The 21828-nt window shown below is 48.4% G+C and overlaps 1 protein-coding gene across 1 annotated transcript; it reads left to right on the plus strand.

The window, feature by feature from the left end:
• Positions 1–6067: 6067 nt before the first annotated feature.
• Positions 6068–7366, plus strand: LOC104304844 (avidin). The gene is made up of 4 exons (XM_009905621.2): positions 6068–6160; positions 6291–6501; positions 6931–7051; positions 7321–7366. Exons 1-4 carry the CDS (start codon positions 6089–6091, stop codon positions 7364–7366), a joined length of 450 nt encoding a protein of 149 aa, XP_009903923.2. The 5' UTR covers positions 6068–6088.
• Positions 7367–21828: the final 14462 nt, after the last annotated feature.

Raw genomic sequence — 21828 nt, forward strand, 5'->3', positions numbered from 1 at the left:
GGCTAGTTTCCAAAATTCCTCTGTCCTGAGGTTGTCCAGAACCCGTAGTTGAAACAGTAGGATCTTACTGGAACAATATGATAACACGAAACTAAATATAAGGACATAATACTTAACAAAATGACAAGATGTTGGGGACTCAAACCCCCTTTCAAGTGGGGCTCTAACCTACTCAGGACACAAAAATGGTTACAAGACACTGAGGTATGCAAAGCAACAGATCTGTATTACATCAGAGCCTGTTACACAAAATTCAGCAACCGAATTTTCCAGTAGCAATTTCACTCTTAACCCAACCCAGAAACTAAGTCACCAAGAGGTCCTCTAACCCTCAGTTAACAGGAGGGCCTTGAACCCTTAGCGCTCACTAATATCACAGGAGTGTATGGGTCCCTTGATCCCAGAATCCACCTAGGTTCAAAAGCAGTGTCCCACCTGGGTCACCAAAATGATATTGTAGAAACTGGATATAGGAAAACCTTCTGAGACTTCTTTTGGAATATCAGGAAGGAATCATTCTCTATTGATAGCTCTGGGTGTAAGGAGACTCATGTCTCAGATCTCTCACAAGGACAAGACTAAGTAGCAGCTTTTTATTTCTGAAGCACCTGCCTATATTAGGTTTCCCAGAACCCATCATGTGTATCTATGATGCGTGCGCCTCTCTGAGCAGTCTCTGAGAGGTCTCTGGTGGTCTTTGAGGGGTTGTGGAGACCCCTGATGGAATTTCTACAGATGTCTTCTGGATGAACTCTTGGTCTCTTCTTCCTTACTTGTAATTTCTCTTTGTATTTACCAGCCTCCTGAGAGAAGTCTCCCAAGCTTCATATACTGTGACATCTTATCTACAAAGGCCCCATTGTTCTTAAGACTAGTCATCCTTGTGTAAGCTCCCCTTTGACCTTGCACAATGGGTTCTGCTAGACATGATACTGTCTTAAATCAGCACTTACACAAATACCTGAAGATGCAAAAACCTTATGGTATCACTTGGGCATGCTCCATATTATCCTGGAGGGTCTTTGGTGGTCTCCAGAGGTCTCTGGTGGTCTTCAGGAGAGGAATATTCTTTAGTTTTGTTTAAACTTTTGACCTTTGTGGCCATTGGTTGGCTCATCACTTTGTTGTACAGAAAAGGGAACTTCATTAATAAGGAGATGGTGCCAGCTGCCCAAGCTAATTAGATATGTAACTGTGTTTCAACAGTGCCAACCACTGCCATGCTGTGCTGTTTCACCCTTGGATCATAGTGTGCATGCCTGAGGCAGTTAAACCCTTTTACTGTGCCATGCCGTGCCATGCCGTGCCATCCCAGCATTCCATGTTTGTGTCTGAGGGGATACGTATTCTTGCTGTCCCGTTGTGCCTTACTATGCTATACCATTGTATATCATGCCGTGCCATGCCATTCCAAGGTTCAGCATGTATGACTGAGGGGGCTGCCATGTCTGGGTGTGCTGTTCCTGGGGGCAGTGTTTGTCACCCACCCCTGCTTTAGTGGAGATACCCAGAAACCAGAGCTCTGCTCTTCCCTGTTATGGAAGGGAGAAATTCTGGCCCAGTTGGTGACCATGCCACTGTTCCTAGCTGCCATCTGGAGGGACTGTGCCAGCCCCAGACACAGGGGGCACACATCCCACAGTTCAGGCAAGCTTTGATGGGCTGCAGGCTGGTGCTGCTCAAAGCACCACTACAACTTCTGGTCCTGTAATGTTTCAGCACAAAGGCTAAGTCCCCTGCTCCCCCAACACAAAAGTGAGGGGAAAAGTAACACACACAACTCAGGGCCGAGATGAAGAGATAAGAGTTTAATATATCAAGAGATATCATAATCACAATGCATAATTACCTTAGCTAATAATCTACTCTAATAATACAATGCATGATTATCTTAGCCTATTTGCAGTAGAAACACAGTGAAATACAGTAACATTTAAAAAAAAAACCAACCCAGCATAAAACAGAAAACCAAAGCCAGCAGCTACCCGACTCCCACCTTTTCCACCACCATGCCTGCAGAAAGGAGCTGAAACCCAAGAAGCTGGAACCCAGAAGCAGCAACCAGAACAGGAAGCCTCTGATGTGTAATCTGAACTTAAAGCCCCATAATACTTTGCTCCAGTTAGCACTTTCACTTTTGAAGCTGGCGTGACTTCATCATGGTATGAATATCAGAAGATTGTAGGTTCCTAGCTGGAATGTGCTGCCCGGGGCGCTAGTGGAGTCATCATCACTGGAAGTGCTTAGGAGGAGACTGGATGAGGCACTTAGTGCCATGGTTTAGTTGATTAGATGGTGTTGGGTGATAGGTTGGACTTGATGATCTTGAAGGTCCTTTCCAACCTGCTTAATTCTGTATTCTGTATTCTGAATAACAGCAGCAGGTTCAACTCAATCCATGACAGGTCCCCCATGAGACTTGCATGTACTGTGAAAAACTGAGCTGGGCTCCAACATGAATTGAAGGCAATCCTCTTTCTACACATTTTTGGTTAATTTGTCTAATCCCAAAGTGAGGATGACTACTGGATCTCCCCCTTTCTAGGGGATCCAGCCCTACAGCCCAATATGCTGCTCAGTGAGTCAGAGTCCAGGGTACCCACTTATCCTCCACAGTCAGAAATACACCAGGACTGCAATACCCCTGGGCTTCATCCTCAGTAAGCTTTATCCTGTCTCCCCCAGTGAGGGAGATTCTCTACATGTAGTTTCAGACTCCCTAGAGAGCTAGATATATTTTTCTGGTAATTTTGCCAGGGGTGTCTCCTTGATTATGATGTCCAGCCAGACCTCATTGCTCCCATCATGCTGGAACTCAGTTTTAATAAGAGAGCAAAACTGATGAGCAACATTGTCCCCTTGCTTAAGTTTTGTTTCTTCCATTTCAGCCACCTCCCAAGCAACTCAGTTGCTCTCCTTAGCCATACTGCTGAATCTACAATCACTCTCAAGGTCTTCACACCACACCTCAGCCAGCTCTAACTGCAACTCTCGCTCCTTAACAAAAGCACTGTGCAGCTGAGGCTGTTTGCAGTTATCTCTGCTCACAGCCACTTTTCCTGCTCAGCCCTTGACTCGGCCTCAGCTCACAGACAGTTTTGCTGCTGTCTCCAGCTTCACCTGCAAGTTATTAACCAATTCCTAAAACTGCTTCATTAATTTCTTGCTCTGCTTGGTCCACAACACATTTCTCTTTCTGTGCTGCCATCAGCACTGCCCCTAAGATGTCAAAGATCACTGCCTTCAGTACTTCTAACAAGGGGGAGCAGTTGAGATCAGGCTGAACCTGGGTAGCCATGATCATCTGCTGGAGATTTCAGACTCAGCCGGTTAAAGGTCCTCCTTTCTCAAGCTCCTCAGCTGGATACCCACTCTGCATTTCTTTTACCTTCTTATTCAGGGTATCTTGCTCATCTTGCCAATGAAAATGCTTTGTCCCACTCAGTGGATGACAAAGGGAGGGAGGTGAATCGTTATGATGCCCTGAAAGAAGGCTGCAGAGGTGGTAGAGTCACAACAGTGACTCACAGGTACAATATAAATCAATTCATTATTTTTTCCCAACAAACAATAACCAACGCAGATGAAAGTGTTTAGGCACAGGTGTAATTTGCTTGCCAGCTGCTTTAAGGCACAACTAGGTTATATCTATCAAGGAGAGAAAAGGAAAAGTGAGTAGTAGTAGGAAAACATAGGACAGAGTAAGGTAGAAAGTAAGATATCATCACCCTTGGACCTTTGTTATCTCATGGGATCTGTCCAAATCTTTAGTTCCTCAGTGCTGGCTGCACACCAGATCAAGATTTTTCTATCCATTTGCACACTTGGGATATAAACTGTATTCTCTATTTATACAGGAAGCATAGAGTGGTGGTGCTAACTTGCATAAGCTTTAGTGCAGTGTCAACCATAGACCTCTCTGGCACAGTTGCTATGCTTTAGCAAAGAAATTAGCTCAGAGAAAAGACATGGTCCCACCTATGCAGAGCTTACCTCTTCCTATTATTAACTTATCTGCAAGGAGCAGGTCTGCCTTGAGCTAGAAAGGAGGAAGACAGGATCACTGAAGGTCATTTAGAGCTGTTGAGACCTCCTGTACCCTTCCAGGCCTTGCTCATTCAGACCGTGTCATTGCACAGGGTTTGAGTCAGTAACAGTTGGGCTCTCACAAGCTCTTACCTGGGGACAGGTTGCCCAGGAGTTAGTTAATTTTGGAGGAAGAATGGAAATTACGGGAGGAGCTGGCAAAGGGCAGGCAGTGGTATGAAGGATGGAATCAAGAGAACAACTGCCTCTGCCTGACCAAGGGATCAGGAGAAATCTGTTAGGGGCTGAAGAGATGGGAAAGGGAATTGTCCAAGATTTAATACACATGTGATACACATACTTGATGGATGGAAGCTTGTCCATGCATGGAGGGGTAAGTGGGAAGCACTCCCAAAAGGAGGGCCACCTACCTGAGAGACCACTGGGACAGTATCTAAAACAAATGTGCAGACAACTACCTCATCAGCCCCAGGTGGAGAACTAATCAACCTATGGTTGGGAAACAACATGGTCCATCCCTAGTCAGTAAGCCAGGGCATGGATGATGGATTCATTTAAGGAGGCTCACAGTAAATAGCCAAGGGGAATTACTAATCACTTTCCTCCTTGGTCTTCTTAAAAAACCTGTCAGTTTTTTAGTAGTAGATACTCAGATGTTGGCACTTTCAACAGACTTTGCTGAATGCTGTCTCATAAATGCTGCCAGGAAATAAATTTAGGTAACTGATGCATTTAGGAGCTCTCAGTCCCAGGCAACTGCTTGAGTGAAGTGCTGGTTGTCAGGAGAGGACATGACAACGGAGATCATAATGATATTTGGGCTACTACTAACTAACATCCTGTGACTAGACTTACTGAAAGGACTGGCTTGGGTAGATTCAAGAGGAAGAGGAGGGGTATTTGGCCTCCCCACCACACTGCTGCACCTGCTGCAGCCTGCACCCAAATTACTCCTTTCTCAGATTGTTGACATCAAAACTTCACCACTTCCCTTGGGGGCAATGAAGGGAATCACCTCAGTGATAGCAGAAGTACAGGAGCATGGAATGATTGTCCACACACCTTACAATTCCTGTGTGGCCCATATGCAAGCCAAAGGGAAATGGTGACTAATTGCTGATAATAAGTGCTGATAATAAGTGCTGATAATGAATGCGAATACCGGTCTGTTAATAGCTGCTGTGCCCAGCATGGACAGAGAACATTGTGAATTGCCCTGGTCACTCAAGTACTTGGATATGTGTCCATATTAGGGATACCCATCTAAGGGATTAAAAAATCAAGATCCTCAATGCAGAGGACACTTTGTAAGTGAATGTGGAATTCTTTTCACACATATGCCAGAAGACAGAATCCCTCTTGATACAGATGAAGTGGTCTACCTCCTTCGCATAGGGGACCCTTATGATCGTGAATCCACAAAAGACAGTCCTCCTTTCAATTTAGCTTGGGGGTGCTCAGATGGAAAATTTTATTCACATATAAATCTGAAATGCCATTCAGGGCTGCATTGCAGGGTGGGCATTCCAAATAGTACCCAAATAGAGTGTTCAACTTCTCAATGCCTCGTCAAAAATAGAATACATCAAGAAACGGATAGACCCCAAGCAGAAGTCAAGCAGGTGGTGCAGAGAATCCAGTTACCTGATCATTGTATTTGGGATATGGCCATCTCATGGATGTTGGAAAACACAGTTATCTCTTATGAAAGCCTTAAAATATCTCAGTGTATTTTAGAAAATGCAATATGGCAAGTGCATGTTATATCCATTTGGTCATGGTAAGCCTTTGGGGAACCGAACACTCAGGCCCGACAGGTTTTAAAATTGCATCACAATCAATTAGCTTTAGATGCTATTATTAAAGGAACAAGCGGTATGCAGCAGAAAGGGAGACTTGGAAACACCCAGATTACACACCACCTTGGCCAGAGCTGCCACCTGCAGCCCCAGCAGCAATAAAAGGGCAAGGCAGCAGGCACCTCGACAGAGCTCTGCGAGGAGCACCTCCTGGCTACACCGGCTGTCTGCCCTCTGCAGGGATGGTGCAAATGACTTCCTTCCTCCTGGTGCTCAGCCTGGCCCTGGTGGCTGCTGGCCAGGCTGCCAGAAAGGTAATGGAGGGCTGGGATGCATGGGGCAGGAGGGCCAGGGGAACCGTGGGTCCCTGGGGTGCCCGCTCCTGCCACCCTGCCTGCAGCCAGGCTGTGCTGTGGCATCAACCCTGAGTCCTTTCCACTCCAGTGTGTGCTGATTGGCAACTGGACCAACGACCTGGGCTCCACCATGGAGATCAAAGCTGTGAATGAAGAAGGCAGCTTTAATGGCACCTACAACACTTCTGTGTCAGCCACCTCCAACAAGATCGTGCCGTCACCACTGCAGGGGTACCAGAACTGCAAAAAGGAGAGCAGCCAGCCCACCTTTGGCTTCACTGTCAACTGGAACTTTTCAGGTACTTCTCCTTTCCCAGCCTCCCTGTGGTGTTTCCAGAAAGACCCTGTCCTCCTGTGGTGTCCCCAGACCTACCTTGTGCTTCTTAAGATATCCTTGAATTTCTTCTTCCCTTCCCTGCATTGCCCATGATCATCCCCTTCCTTCTCCCATGGTGTTTGTTCCCCAACTCTCCCACTCTTGACCTTGGAGCTCCTTGGCTGGTTTCACCTTCCACTGCCAGAGCTCAGAGGACTTACTGTAGGCTGAAGCCTGCTGCTGTTGCCTGCACATCTGCACTCAAGGGCCCAAGCCTTCTGACCTCTCCTGCCACTGCTGTCCCTAGAGAGCAGGGATAGCCTCAGTCTACTATCCCCTGTGCTGGGACAGGCTGTAGGGGCACAGCTTGGGCCAGCCATGATCCCCTCCATCTTCTGCCCCATTCCTGTAGACTCTATCACTGTCTTCACTGGCCAGTGCTTTGTGGATAAGAAGGGAAAGGAGGTTCTGAAGACCATGTGGCTCCTGAGGTCACATGTGGACAACATCACAGATGACTGGAAAGCCACTAGGTGAGCCCCCTCCCTGGCCCCGCCTTGCACAAGTCTCCTGTGCATCCCCAGAGGGGTGGAGGGTTCCCACCCCAGAGGGTCAGCATCTGGCAAAGCTGCTGCCAGGCTGAGGATGGCTGAGGATGGGGCACTCACACATGGCCTTCCTGGGGGTGCCACCATGGTGCCAGTGCTGTGGGTGGGAGACAAGGCTGTGTCCCAGGAGGGTGTTAGCCCTGTGCAAGGCTGCAGTTCCTACACTTATGTGAGCTCCCTCTGTGTCCCTGCAGTGTTGGTACCAACATCTTCACTCGACGGCTCCCTCAGAAGGTTTAAGGGTGGCTGTGCTGGGGTTCCTGAGCTGAATTGGAGCCAGGGATGCTGTCCCCACCTCCTGCTCCACGACCTGCTCCTCCCAATAAAGCTTTGCTGAAATCACCCATCTGGCTCCTGTTGTGTCATGGCATCTTGCACATGTTCCCCCATCCCTGCCACTGCATCCCATGGCCTCTTGAGGCTCAGTGTGTGTCCCCTGTTGTGATCCTTCTCCATGCTCCGGGATCTTCCACAAATGCCTCCACTGCTCTCCTGTGCTGCCTTGTGCCCCTGCCTTGCCTGGGGATGCAGGATTCTGCTCTGTGGCACAGTGGACAGTGGCCTGTGTCATCTCCTAGCAGAGTAGTCCTTGGCAGAATGCCCATCATGGGCAGCTGTTGCTCAGCTCTAGAAGGGGTTGAGTAGGAGCAGGGCTGCTCTTCCCACCACTGCTGCCATGGTGGGGCTCATCTGCTGCCTCATTCTCACCCTTGCCCTTTTGCCATCATTGCCAAGAATGTAAGGGCAGCCTGGGTGACAGTGGCCAAGGAGCTGCCCACTCCTGCTGTGCCATTTTGTGCCATGCTGTGCCATGCATACTGTACATAGGGTGCTGGCTGACCACACAAAGTCCATGCATGCTCTTATTGTGCCATACTGTGCAGTGCTTTGTCATTGTGCATTCTGCCATGCCTAGTAGAGGGCAGACAACAGCTGCAAGCATCACCTCCTCCAAGCTCAAGCCTTGTGCACCCTCATGAAATCAGCAGGAAAGGCAAGAGACCTGCATGGATGAGCAGGAGCTTTTAGGAAATCTCAGATGGAAAAAGGAGGCTCAGGGTATGTGGAACAAAGGACTAGCAACTTGGCAGCAATATGGGGGCATTGCCAGAGCATGTCAGGTAACAGGTACAGTGATCACTGGCATCCTGGGGTAGCCAGCCCTTGCCAAGAGTGGGAGTAGACTGACCCCCAGATGCTCCCCAATATCGCCCATGACACCCAGAGAGACCCTGCCTGTTGCTTTGGACCAGCCATAGATGTTCCTGCCATGGGACATTGTAAGGGGAGGGCTGTCTATCTAGGCCACAAGGCAGGAAGAGGTGGTGGGGGTATCCATCTCTCTGTCCAAGGGACAGGGCAAGAGTGGTACCCATCTGTCTGTGCAGGCAATGTGGTAGTAACCCATGCAGGCAATGTGTTGGGGAAGTCCATCTGTGCATCTTGGGGCAGGGGCTGTCTGTCTGTCCTCCTCGATGTGGAGACACAGGCTGAGGCCCCTGTTCCTCACTTGAATTCCAGCCAGACTCCACCACAGCCTTTGTGGGCTGGTGCCTAGTGGACCATTGTGGGATGGAAGCCCTGCATACCAGGCAGCTCCTGTGGGAAGAGGTCTTGCCCCTCAGGAATGCCTGCAAAGCCACAGCACTCCCTTTCCTTCTGAGACATAGCTTCTACAGGGTCAGCACCTTCATTTTCACCCACCTCAGGCAATGGGGACGTAGACTGAGCTGCCTGCACCTTCCTGCCCTGTCTGTATCCCTGAGGCTCTCTGCTGCCACACTCCTGGCTGGGGCTCTGCCTGCTCCTAGCATCCTGACTGTGAAATGCAGCCTCACCCAAGCCCTAATACATCCAGGGCCTCCCAACAGCCTGCCGGTGGGACCCCTACTTCCCAAAGTTTGCTGATACCACAAATGGTGGGCAGTCTCACTTCCCAACCACGACTTGAGGCCTCAGCAGGTGTGTTCTTGCCTGTAAACCCATTTGGGGTGTACACAGGGGCCGGGAAAAAAACCAAGTACATGAATAAAGGGTCAAATGCCCTTTGCACTGACTGTCTAACATGTCAACTCAGTAATTCATCACTTCAGCAGTTTGTGAAGTTCCTGTCTCATAAGTTCCTCAATGTGTAATGTACAGTTCTACCCTTCGGTGCCCCTCAGCACTCTTTGGAGAAACTGTGCAGAGATGTGAAGGACTTGAGAGACAATGCTGCCTGGGGGCTGCATGGCTGATGGGAAAGAGACTGTTGGATGTGGCAAGGACTTTAGGGCAGCAAGCACACAGTGATCTGGAAAAATGTCAAGGCCTGTCCACCATTCTCCTCCTCTTCAGTGTGTGTTCACCCCTTTCCCAGCATTCCTCAGTCTTTGCTCTTTTGCCTCATTTCCTGCTCGTCTCTGAGGTGGATCCCAGCCCCCCACCTTGGCTTCTGGAGAGCACACAGACCAGAATCTGTCCAGGCTATGCATATGCTGGGAGAGATCAATTGCCCGACACATCTGGTCATCCAGCTATTGGTGTGCATTCTCATTCTCATCCCTGCATCCTCATTATCACTAATGCATCCTCATTCTCATCTCTGCATCCTCATCATCATCACTGTATCCTCATTCTCGTTCCTGCCTTCCACATGTAGCTCTGCTACACACTGGCACTTCTGTCACTGCCCTGATCATGCTGTGCTCATTCATGCACTCAGCTTCTCCAAATGCCCACTGTGGCTGTCACCAGTCAACCAGTCTGTGAGATTAAAGCCTAGAGACTAACACTAGAGGCAATGCAGACCCGCTGCTAAATGAGGTGGCAGAGGGTACAAAGAAGGCAGAGTTACTGAATGCCTTCTTTGTCTCCATCTATACTACTGGAGACTGTCCTCAGGAGCCCCAGACTTCTGGAGCCCCAGAGGAGAACACAACAGAGGAGGAGTTTTCCTCAGTTGATGAGGACTGAGTTGATGAAGACTGGGTTAGGGAACAGTTAAGCAATCTGGATATCTGCAAATCCATGGGAACTGATGGGAGCCAGCTGCAGGTGCTAGGGATGCTGGTGGAGGTCATTGTCAGACCACTCTCCACCATCTTTGGTAAGTCATGACAGACAGAAGAGGTGCCTGGCAGAAAGCAAACATCACTCTAATCTTCAAAAAGGGTAAAAAAGAGGACCCAGGTAACTATAGATGGGTCAGCCTCACTTCCATCCCCAGACAGGTAGTGGAGCAACTTATCCTTGGCACTGTCCTTAGGCACATCAAGGACAAGAGGATCATTAGGAGCAGTCAACATGGTTTTACCAAGGGGAAGTCAAGTCTAATCAACCTGATAGTCTTTTATGAAGACATAATCAGGTGGATAGATGATGGTAGAGCAGTGGATGTGGTTTACCTTGATTTCAGTAAGGTATTTGACACTATCTCCCACAGCATCCTTGCAGCTAAACTGAGGCTCTGTGGTCTGGATGATCAGGTAGTGAGGTGGGTGTGAACTGGTTGAAGGAAAGAAGTCAGAGAGCTGTGGTCAATAGGACAGAGGCTAGGTGGAGGCCTGTATCAGTGGAGTCCCTCAGGGCTCAGTACTAGGACCAGTGCTGTTCAATATTTTCAGTGACCTGGATGAGGGCACAGAATGCACTGTCAGCAAGGCTGCTGACAACACCAAGCTGAGTGGAGTAGCTGACACAGCAGAGAGTTGTGCTGCCATTCAGCAGGGCTTGGACAGGACAGAGAGTTGGATGGGGAGAAATTGAAAGAAATTCAACAAGGGAGTGGAGTCTTGCACCTGGGATAGAGCAACCCCATGGATTAGTATAGGCTGTGGACTGACCTGCTGGAGAGCGGTGAAGGGGAAAAGGACCTGGGGGTCTTAGTGGATGGAAGGTTGACCATGAACCATCAATGTGCTCTTGTGGCCAAGGAGGCCAATGCCATTCTGGGGTATATGAGAAGGGTCAGTATGTATGGTCAGAAGGTTGAGAGAGGTTCTCCTCCCTCTCTACTCTGCCCTGGCACACTGGGTTACACCCATGCTGGGAGGGGAGGGTTGCAAGAGCCCTGCTTACCCCAGGGGACAAAAGAAACCTGATCCAGGTGGACTTGGTTTCTCTCTCCCAGGAGGAGGGGTCCCCAGGGTCTAAGTTGGTCTGTTCCACTCCCTCTTCCTGTCCAGCAAGACTATAAAGGGGAGGGCATGGTGATCTTGAAGGTCTCTTCCAACCTGGTCTCATCTCGTCTCGTCTCGTCTCGTCTCGTCTCTTCTCTTCTCTTCTCTTCTCTTCTCTTCTCTTCTCTTCTCTTCTCTTCTCTTCTCTTCTCTTCTCTTCTCTTCTCTTCTCTTCTCTTCTCTTCTCTTCTCTTCTCTTCTCTTCTCTTCTCTTCTCTTCTCTTCTCTTCTCTTCTCTTCTCTTCTCTTCTCTTCTCTTCTCTTCTCTTCTCTTCCTACTTACAAACTGACTCCAAATTACTTTTTGGTAGATTTGCCTCCTTTCCTTTTCCCCCTATCCCCTTTTTTTCTTTTCCCTTATCTTTCTTTTTTTTTTTTTTTTTTTTTTTCCCCCTTATTGGGAAAAAGAGAAGGGGGAGCGGGGAGGAATTCTCAGTTCACTATCATCTGAGCTCTTAAATTTCAGTTAAGGCTCAAACCACAACAATATTTTGGTGCTCCAACGTGGGGTTTGGTAAATAACATTTTATTTGAAAAGTAATACTTTGTTTGGAAAGAAAGGATTAGAAGTAGAGATGTTAATTTTGAAGACTCTAATGTTCCAAGCTTTTGCATGAGTTTTTGGCTGGATCTTTTGGACCCATATCTACAAATTAATAACTTATCATGTGGTTTGGTTAATGATAGAGATGCTGCTCGACTGGATAAAAGCTTTAGCAATGCAGCTGGGCATGTACCTCTTGAATTCTATGAATTTCACTGGCAGTGATAATTTCTCAAACAGAGAATTTTTCTGAAGAAGGCTATGAAACTAATTGTGTAGATAAAAATGTCTTTGGGGGAAAACTGCATGATATAATGATATGTTCTATATGTTTAAACATAATCCTTGTAGTGGCATTCACTCTGGCCATGGTTTAGTTGTTTAGGTGGGTTGGATTGGTTGATGGGTTGGACTCGATGATCTTGAAGGTCTCTTCCAACCTGGTCTATTCTATTCTATTCTATTCTATTCTATTCTATTCTATTCTATTCTATGTATTCACTTGGGAAAGGGGAGATGTTAACCCATCAAGAACTGTCTGCAGAGGAGCAATGGGCACCAGGCAGGCTTTTGTAAGCTCTGATGGCCGAGGGGTGGGGTGCTGTGAACGCTGTAAGCACTGCGTAAACAGGGACACAAAGAGGGAGGGGTTGGGTTGTAGTGAGCTGCCCAGGAAAAGGGCCACCCGCTCTCAGCCTCAGCCCCAGACACAACGGTTTGCCCCTTCCTGAGGGGCAGGAGCCAGCAGGTCTGTTTTTTAGGAGATTGCCCATGTTGCCTAGGCTTGTCTGAACATGCCCTGGGGTCCGAGTGAACGATAGAATAAACCAGGTTGGAAGAGACCTTCAAGATCATCGTGTCCAACCGATCAGCCAATCCACCAATCCAACACCACCTAAACAACTAACCCGTGGCACCAAGCACCCCATCAAGTCTCCTCCTGAAAACCTCCAATGATGGTGACTCCACCACCTCCCCAGGCAGCCCATTCCAATGGGCAATCACTCTCTCTGTGTAGAACTTCTTCCTCACATCCAGCCTAAACCTCCCCTGGCACAGCCTGAGACTGTGTCCTCTTGTTCTGGTACTGGCTGCCTGGGAGAAGAGACCATCATCTGCCTGTCTACAACCTCCCTTCAGGTAGTTGCAGAGAGTGATAAGGTCACCCTTGAGTCTCCTTTTCTCCAGGCTAAGCAATCCCAGCTCCCTCAGCCTCTCCTCACAGGGCTTGTGGGCCAGGTATGTGTGCCTTTGGCCACGTTTGGAGAAAACTCATTCTGCAGGTTAGAGTGTCAGGTTTGTATCTCTTAATCTTTGCTGTCACTGGCCATCATTGTCCCGGGAGATCTATAAATACCAGCCCAAAGAGCCGATGCCTTGCCTTGCAATAGTCCAAGCTCTGGGAGAAGTCACAAGCCTCGCTTGGAACCCGAGCTGTGCTTCGGTTTACCCAGACAGACTGCAAGACTCACTGTAAGCGCTGCAAAGCCCAGGAGCAAACAGACGTGTCTTGCCAGGCTGAGAGAGGAACCCCAGGAGTAGCTGAGTTTCATTTTATTGGAAGAAGCAACAAGCACTGCTGTGAAGACTGCAGCTGAAGAACCTCTCCAAACAGGCAAAGCTACAAAGCTGACAAGCCCTGCAAGCCTCAGCAGCAACCTCTTTTCTACGAAGCTTTCAGCTATAAAGCTTTGGGAGATAAGCCCTGCATGTGCTACAGCAACAAGCTGCAGAAGCCAATAGAAAGTGAAACTGCAGCTTTCACGTGGTCAGCGCCAGTTTGGTTTTGTTTAAATCTCCATGCGTGCCACGTGGTACCACGATCTGTGAGCAATTACAAAATCTGATTTAATAAATCTAATTTAATAATCTGATTTAATAAATTTAATAAGCATCTGTTAAAGGTCTGTTGCCCTAGAGTTCCCCCCCCCCTGCTTCCTGGGCAATCTCCAGCATTTTGTTATTCTTCTTCTCTTTTTTTCAGTATTTGGTATCACTAAGGTTGGAAGAGACCTCAAAGATCATCAAGTCCAACCTGTCACCACAGACCTCATGACTAGAGCAGGGAGGCCACTACTGCCCACTGCAGGCTTGAACTCACAACCTTCCCATTAAGGGTCTTATGTGCTACCAACTGAGCCATACTATTTCTTTAGTGTAAATTAGTTTGTTGTTTCTGGATTTTTGCTCATATTGTTTAAACTGTTGCATGTTCCTGCTGGTGAGGTATCTGCTCCACAACTGAATATTTCGAACCAGTAAATAGGTTTTATTAGTATTTTCACAAGGGATTTTTAAAAAATTAATAAAGTTATAAATATTTTTATTAGTTGTTCTGCCTATCGAATATTAATAACCTCCATATGATCATAACACCTAGCACATCACAGAACCCACCGGTGGATGAGGATGACTTAGATCAGGAGATAATAACTATTACATCTCTGCCCAGAAAGGAATTAAGGTGAACTCATCTGGATCATGCACAGAAAGAGGGTGAGACAATACTAAGCTGGGCCCTGAGATGTTGGAATGAGGGTGTAGAAACTATAGATCTAGATAAGAGGGAGGCAAAGCTTTTAGGCTTCCTGTCTTGTGATGCCAGTCTGGACAAAGAGGTAGCCAGACTTGATGGAACACACACTCTCTGGGCCCAGATTCTCAATGCCATAGAGAGCTGGTACTGCTCAAAAGACGACCTGCCCTGGGCCCCAGTTAGGTGGACAGCTATGGACTGGGGCATTCAGTGTCTGAGACAGATGACTGTGCTGGAAATAATTTATGGAGACATCCAGCTCCCCTTGGACCCAGATGAGGTGCCCATGAGATGGTCCTTCATAAAGAAATTCACCCAGGGTGCCCCTCAAAAACATGCACACACACTAGGAGGGATGCTCCTGACTGGATTGAAGTCCTAAAACTGTGTGACTTTGCTAGTGTCTTGAGGGAATATGAGGACAGTGTAAATCAGAGAACCATGATCTCAGCCATAGAAGCTAGGACTAAAGACATCATCAAAGAGATTAAGGTCTCCGTGTCTGAATTGAAAAAGGGGAACAATACCTCTTTTTCCCCTTCCCCTTCTCCTTTAGAATGGGTCCATGTTTCAACAATCAGGAATAGGCATCCTGCTCCTAGGAGATCACCCCAAGCTAATCAGGGGATGTCAAGGGGGTCTCTATGGAGGATTCTTTGTGACCACAGAGAGAACATGGACAGCTGGCATGGCCAACTCACCTCTGCCCTCTGGGACAGAGTGCAGGAACTGCGAGGTGACCACAATGGGGTTAACTTACCCAGGAGAAGGGCTGCCCCAGTTTCCTGGAGGGGTCCCTCTCACTCAAGAGACCCTTCTCCTAGTAACACAGGACCCTGTGACAAGTGTGAGCATCGTCGCCAGCATTAGGGGTGCCCTACCTCCAGCCAGGTGGAGGCCAGGGACAACAGCGTGTACTGGGATGTCTATGTGAAATGGCCTGGCACTTCAGAAGCTCTGGTGGACACCCTGATACCATCGAGGTACAAAGGAGTTGAGCCCATAAGCATTCAGGGAGTCACAGGGGGCTCACAAGATTTGTCTGCACTGCGGGCTGAGATAAACCTGACTGGGAATGAGTGGGGAAAGCACAACATAGTGACTGGTCCAGATGCACCTTGCATTTTTGGCATTGACTTTCTGTGGGAGGGATGCTTCAAGGACCCTAGGAGGCACAAGTGGGCATTTGAGGTAACAGCTGTAGAGACTGCAGGCAAAGAACAGCTGGCCACCATGCCCAAGCTGTCGGATGACCCCTCCATAGTGGGCAGCCATAAGGTGCAGGATTTGAAGTTACCTCTTGCCTCTTGCATAGTACATCTCAGGCAACACAGGACCAACAGAGACTCTCTGCACCCCATACACCAACTGATTCGATGACTGGAGAGCCAGAAGGTGATCAGCATGGTTCACTCCCCCTTCAACAGCCCGGTATGGCCAGTGCGGAAGGCAAATGGGGAATGGAGACTGACCGTGGACTACCATGGCCTGAATGAAGTGACTCCTCCGATCAGCGCTGCCGTGCTGGACATGCTGGAGCTCCAGTACGAGGTGGAATTGAAGGCAGCCAAGTGGTATGCCACAACTGACATTGCTAATGCCTTTTTCTCCATTCCCACTGCAAAGAATGCAGGCCACAGTTTGCTTTCACCTGCAGAGGAGTTCAGTACCACTGGAATAGGTTGCCTCAAGGCTGGGTTCACAGTTCAACCATCTGCCATCAGGTCATCCAGACTGCATTGGAGAAGGGTGAAGCTCTTGAGCACCTGCAGTTCATTGATGACATCATTGTATGGGGTGAGACAGCAGAGGAATTTTACCAGAAGGGTAAGAAGATAATCGATATCCTGCTGGAAGCTGGTTTTGCCATGCAGAGAAACAAAGTAAAAGGGCCTGCCAGAGAGATCCAGTTTCTGGGTGTTCAATGGCAAGATGGCCATCACCACATTTCTCAGGAGGTGGTAAACAAGGTAGCCACTATGGTGCAACCCATGAGTAAGAGAGAGACACAGTCCTTCTTGGGGCTTGTGGGCTTCTGGAAAATGCACATTCCTGGGTACAGTCAAATTGTGAAACCTTCTCCATGGAAGAAAAATGATTTTGTGTGGGGACCTGAGCAGCAGGTAGCATTCGACCAGATAAAACGAGAGGTGGTCCATGCTATGGCTCTGGGACCTGTTCAAACTGGACCAGAGATGAAGAATGTGCTGTACACTGTGGCAGGTGAGAATGGTCCTACGTGGAGCTTGTGGCAGAATGCCCCTGGTGAAACCAGGGGCAAGCCCCTAGGTTTCTGGAGTAAGGGCTTACAAAGGCTCTGAGGCCAACTACACCACAACAGAAAAGAAAATCCTAGCTGTCTATGAGGGAGTCAGAGCTGCTTCTGGGGTAATTGGGACTGAGTCACCACTCTTTCTAGCTCCAAGGCTTCCAGTCCTGACTTGGGTGTTTAAAAGGAGAGGCTCAATCCCACATCATGCCACAGATGCTAGCTGGAGTAAGTGGATGGCCCTGACAACTCAGTGAGCTCGGATGGGGAGCTTCGAACGCCCTGGCATAGTGGAAGCGATCACCAACTGGCCAGAGGGTGCTGACTTGGGAATGCCACCAGAGCAGATAGTGACCTGTGCTGAGGAGGCTCCCCCATATAATGATCTCTCTGATAATGAGAAGGGCTATGCTCTGTTTACAGATGGGTTCTGCTGGCTTGTAGGAAGCAAGCAGAGATGGAAGGCAGCTGTCTGGAGCCCAACAAGGCAAGTGGCGGAAGCAAGAGTTGGAGAAGGTGAATCCAGTTAGTGCACAGAGGTAAAAGCTGTCCATCTGGCCCTGGATGTAGCAGACTGAGAGAACTGGCCAGTACTGTACCTCTATACTGACTCCTGGATGGTAGCAAATGCCTTGTGAAGGTGGCTGAAGGAATGGGGGAGGGATGGATGGCAGAGAAAAGGGAAGCCTGTTTGGGCTACTGACCTGTGGCAAGACATCGCTGCCTGTCTGGACAGACTGCCAATAAAGGTGTGACACATTGACGCACACATCCCCAGGAGCAAAGTCACTGAGGAACACAAGCACAACCACCAAGCAGCTCTGGCTGTGTGGTGGGTTGAAGGTTCCCATTCACATTAACTAAGCACGACTAACTCAGTAGGAAGCAAATGGAAGCTGTATTTACAAGCCAGAACTACACTCTACAATGGAATGCAATGAATATGTACAAAATATACAGTACTTACAATAGTATACAGATATTTACAATTAGAAAATAGCACAGAAATCCCCCTGACATCCCTCTGGTTTCCCAGAGGGCAGGAAAGCTGCTCCACTCCCCTCCCCACCCCGCCCCCAGCCTCTTTTCCCCCTGTAACAGAAGAACAGAGTTGAGAGAGAAGAATGTTAACTTAGAAAAGCAGTGTTAGTGTTCTTACCTTTTCTCAAGGCCAGACAGAAGCAGTCATTGTCTCCCCAGCAGAACAGCCCAGCAAGAGAAAAAGAAAAGGAATGGGAATGGAAGTGAAAATGTGAAAGATGTTATGGAACAACTGGTTCTATATCCCAGACTCTGCCCTATGAATTTGTTTAGAATAATCTTTTGTTTTCCTTTTTACCCCAAATAGTGACTTGCTTATATTTTTCTACTTTTCTGCTCAAAATCTGCAGCTAAATTTTAAAGGCATAGCCTAAAACTGCCACAGGCTGCTAAAATCTCCCAAATAGACTTGGACTGGGAACACAAGGGTGAGCTATTCTTAGCTCACTGGGTCCACAACACTTCTGGTCACCAAGGGAGAGATGCTGCATACCAGTGGGCTCAGGACAGATCAGTAGACATATCTATGGAGGCCATCTCACAGGTTATCCATGAATGTGAAACCTGTGCTGCCATAAATCAGGCTAAGTGCCTGAAGCCTCTGTGGTATGGGGGGAGATGGTCAAAGTATAAGTATGGGGAGGCCTGGCAGATTGACTACATCACCGTTCCTTGGTCTCACAGTGGCAAACAGTATGTATTGGCCATGGTAAAAGCAAGTACAGGGTGGATGGAAACCTACCCAGTACCTCATGCCACATCTCGCAACACCATCCTGGGCCTGGAGAGACACATTCCTTGGAGACATGGCACCCCATGGAGGATTGAATCAGACAATAGAACCCATTTCAAGAACCATCTCATAAGGGACTGGGCAAAGAAACATGGGATTGAGTGGATTTACCACATCCCACACCATGCATTAGCTGTGGGGAATGCTGAGCGCTCCAATGGCTTGCTAAAGACCACCCTAAAAGCCATGGGGGGTGGAACCTTTAAGAACTGGGAAAAACACCTAGCTCAAGCCACTTGGTTAGTGAACAGCAAAGGTTCTATAAACCAAGCTGGTCCTGCCCAGTCCAACCTGCTGCAAACAGTGGATGGGGATGGAGTTCCTGTGATTTCTGAGAAAATCCTGCTGGGGAAGTCAGTGTGGGTTTTTACTGCTGCTGGTGGGGGCAAACCAACCTGAAGAGTGGCCTCTGCTGAGGGGCCTAGTCACACATACTGGGTCATGCTAGCAACTGGAGACATTCAGTGTATCCCACAGTGAAACGTAACTCTGGCTGATGGGGGGATAAACTTAGAGGGGTAATGCAGATTAATGTAATATAGTCACTGTATAACAATTATAAGTTCTTCTAAGTTTTTTTCTCTCCTAGTTTAATACCAACCTAGAACCCAGGACTCAGCATGAACACACCCCACACAAGCACCAATTCAGAGGACTTCTTCATCATCTCACCTGCACCTGTTCCTGATGCCCCACAGCAACAGGCTGTTCCTGTTTCCCTACAGCAACAGACTGTTCCTGATTCTCCCTTCAAAGACAAAGACGGCTTCCTTGTTCCTGATTCTTCTCCACATCCCTGCCCAGCGCAAGCACCGCCTACATCAACCAGCACTGGAGAGAAAGAGACTGCCATGAGAGAGAGACAGCCAGGATAAAGAAGGACTTGCATTGAGAATTCTAATACCACATTTTTCACAACTGGATAAAGGGACTGTGACAGGAAAGTGGAAATGGAACAGAGGGGTGGACGGTGCTGGGTTACACTCATCTGGGGGGGTTGGAGGGGGAGGGGAGGGAGGGTTGTGAGAGCCCTGCTTCCCCCAAGGGACAGAAGAAACCTGATCCAGGTGGACATGGTTTCTCCCTCCCAGGAGCTGGAGACCCCTGGGTCTAAGTTGGTCTGTTCCACTCCCCCTTCCTGTCCAGCAAGACTATAAAGGGGAGGGCATGGCAGCCATCTCTCTCTATGCTCCTGCCTCACCTGTTCAAACAGACCAGCTGCTGCTGCTAGCCTCCTGGTTCTGCCATGTGGTTGGGCCTGGTCTTCTCCCTAACGCATCCACACTTCTCTAAAGGCCTGGAATCTTCATACATCAAGAGGAATGTAAGGCCATCTAAATTTGGTTTTGTATATTTTCCTACTCATCCTCATTCCTTACCCATGTAAACCCTTCCTGTTAAATTTTTTCTTAAAGAAATTTACTTCTCCTACTTTCAAACCAATGACAAATTATTTTTTGGTAGATTCACCTCCTTCATTATCAGGAAAAAGGAAGGGGGAGCAGGGAGGAATTCTCAGTTTGCTACTATCTGAGCTCTTAAATTCCAGTTAAGGCTCAAACCACAACACCTGGTGAGGCTGCATCTGGAATATTGTGTCCAGTTCTGGGCTCCTCACTTCAGGAAGGACAGGAAACTGCTTGAGAGAGCCTAGTGCAGAGCCACACAAGTGATTCCTAAAGCAGAACATCTTCCTTATTAGGAGAGACTGAGGGAGCTGAGTCTCTTTAGCTTGGAGAAGGGGAGACTAAAGGTGACCTCAGTAAAGTTTATAAATATGTAACAGGTGAATGCCAAGAGGATGGAGACAGGCTCTTCTCAGTAGAATGGGTGGAAGTTGAGGCATAGGAAGTTCCAGGGAAACCCGGGGAAAAATGCTTTCACTGTGAGGGTGACAGAACACTGGAACAGGCTGCCCAGGAGGGTTGTGGAGTTTCCCTCTCTGGAGAGATGCAAAACCTAGCTGGATGAGTTCCTGTGTGATCTGGTATAGGTGATCCTTTTGATGTCCCTTCCAACCCCTAACATTCTGTGATTCTGTGACCTCAGGGGAAGCAGGAGGATGCTTGGTGAAAGGAGCCCACAGGGGGACACAGGGCCACCAAGAGCCACTTAGGACCATGAAGCAATATTTCTTGTCTGTACTTCTGTCACTCCCAGAGCTACAAATTCCCTGTCTCATGGGTTCTGGTAAGGAGGCAGCCCACGGGATATGCAACAATGTCAACAGGGGAACAGAAATGGAGTTTGCAGTGTCATTGGCTCAGGACACACATCCAGCTTCCCGGGTAGGAAGCACAGGGAGCCGGTGTCTGCCCTCAGCGCTGCTTTTGTAATGGGGAGCTGCACAATCACAGGAAGTGGAGCAGAGCCAGGGTGGTGCAACAGCCACAGCCCCTTGGCCAGGGGCTGCGGGGCCAGCCCTGCATGCTGGGAGGCTGCTAAATCAGGGCTGGCCCCCGGGTTTGGATGGGATCACTGGGTCCATGGGAGGTACAGGCAGACCCCGAGCTCAGGGTGCGGAGCTCAAGTGTGGGGTTTGGGAGCAGAGCAGCCCAATGAGGTGATGTGTCCGGGGAGTACCTCGCTTGAAATACACCTGGGGAGCAAAAGGTGCTTGTGCAGGTGAGCAAGGTATCAAAGTGAATTTTATGTCTCTGCCCAGGAAGGACAGTGACAGGACAAGTGAAAATGGTAACAAGATCCACCGGGGGAGGTTTAGGCTGCATGTCAGGAAATATTTCTGCACTGAAAAGGTTATCAAATATGGGAATAGTCTGCCCAGGGCAGTGGTGGAATCACCATACCTGGAGGTGTTTAAACAGCACGTGGACCTGGTGCTTAGGGACAAGGGTTAGTGCTAACCATACTGTGCACAGTCCAAGCTTGGACCAGATGATCTTGATGGTCTGTTTCTGGTCGCTGCCTTAATCAGTACCCCACATGCAGAGGCACAGTCTGTAACCTGCTTGTGGTGTTTACAGGATAGGGTAACAAATAGACCACAAACACTTCTCAGTATCTTCAGATTGCTGTCAGAGCTCTAAGATGCATGGCCTAGCTTTAAAGGCAACAAAAAGCCCAAGCTGAACCAACAAGTCTGGAATAATGTATGTACTTGAAATATTAAAGAAGCCTCAAGTACCTCATAATGTTTAGGGTTTTGTGCTTCCACTTATCTGCTAATCATCCTAGTACTTGCTTTGTGTTCTTTTTGGGACATCAAAAGGTGGCATCAAAGAAGCCTACAAAGCTTTGTACTTCTATTGTGTTTGAGAAAGACTGATAATAGTTGGAGGCTTTCATCAACAGTCTTTTGGGATGATGAGGTTTTAATTGTCATTTCTACAGCACGTTGT

The sequence above is a fragment of the Dryobates pubescens genome, chromosome Z (assembly GCF_014839835.1).
Source record: "Dryobates pubescens isolate bDryPub1 chromosome Z, bDryPub1.pri, whole genome shotgun sequence".
Lineage (NCBI taxonomy): Eukaryota > Metazoa > Chordata > Aves > Piciformes > Picidae > Dryobates > Dryobates pubescens.

What these genes read in the sequence shown, in the direction of transcription:
- LOC104304844 (XM_009905621.2), top strand. Translation starts at nt 6,089, where the DNA reads ATGGTGCAAATGACTTCCTTCCTCCTGGTGCTCAGCCTGGCCCTGGTG. An exon ending in CTGGCCAGGCTGCCAGAAAG is followed by an intron (nt 6,161 to 6,290) that starts GTAATGGAGGGC and finishes TTTCCACTCCAG; the next exon opens with TGTGTGCTGATTGGCAACTG. An exon ending in GATGACTGGAAAGCCACTAG is followed by an intron (nt 7,052 to 7,320) that starts GTGAGCCCCCTC and finishes GTGTCCCTGCAG; the next exon opens with TGTTGGTACCAACATCTTCA.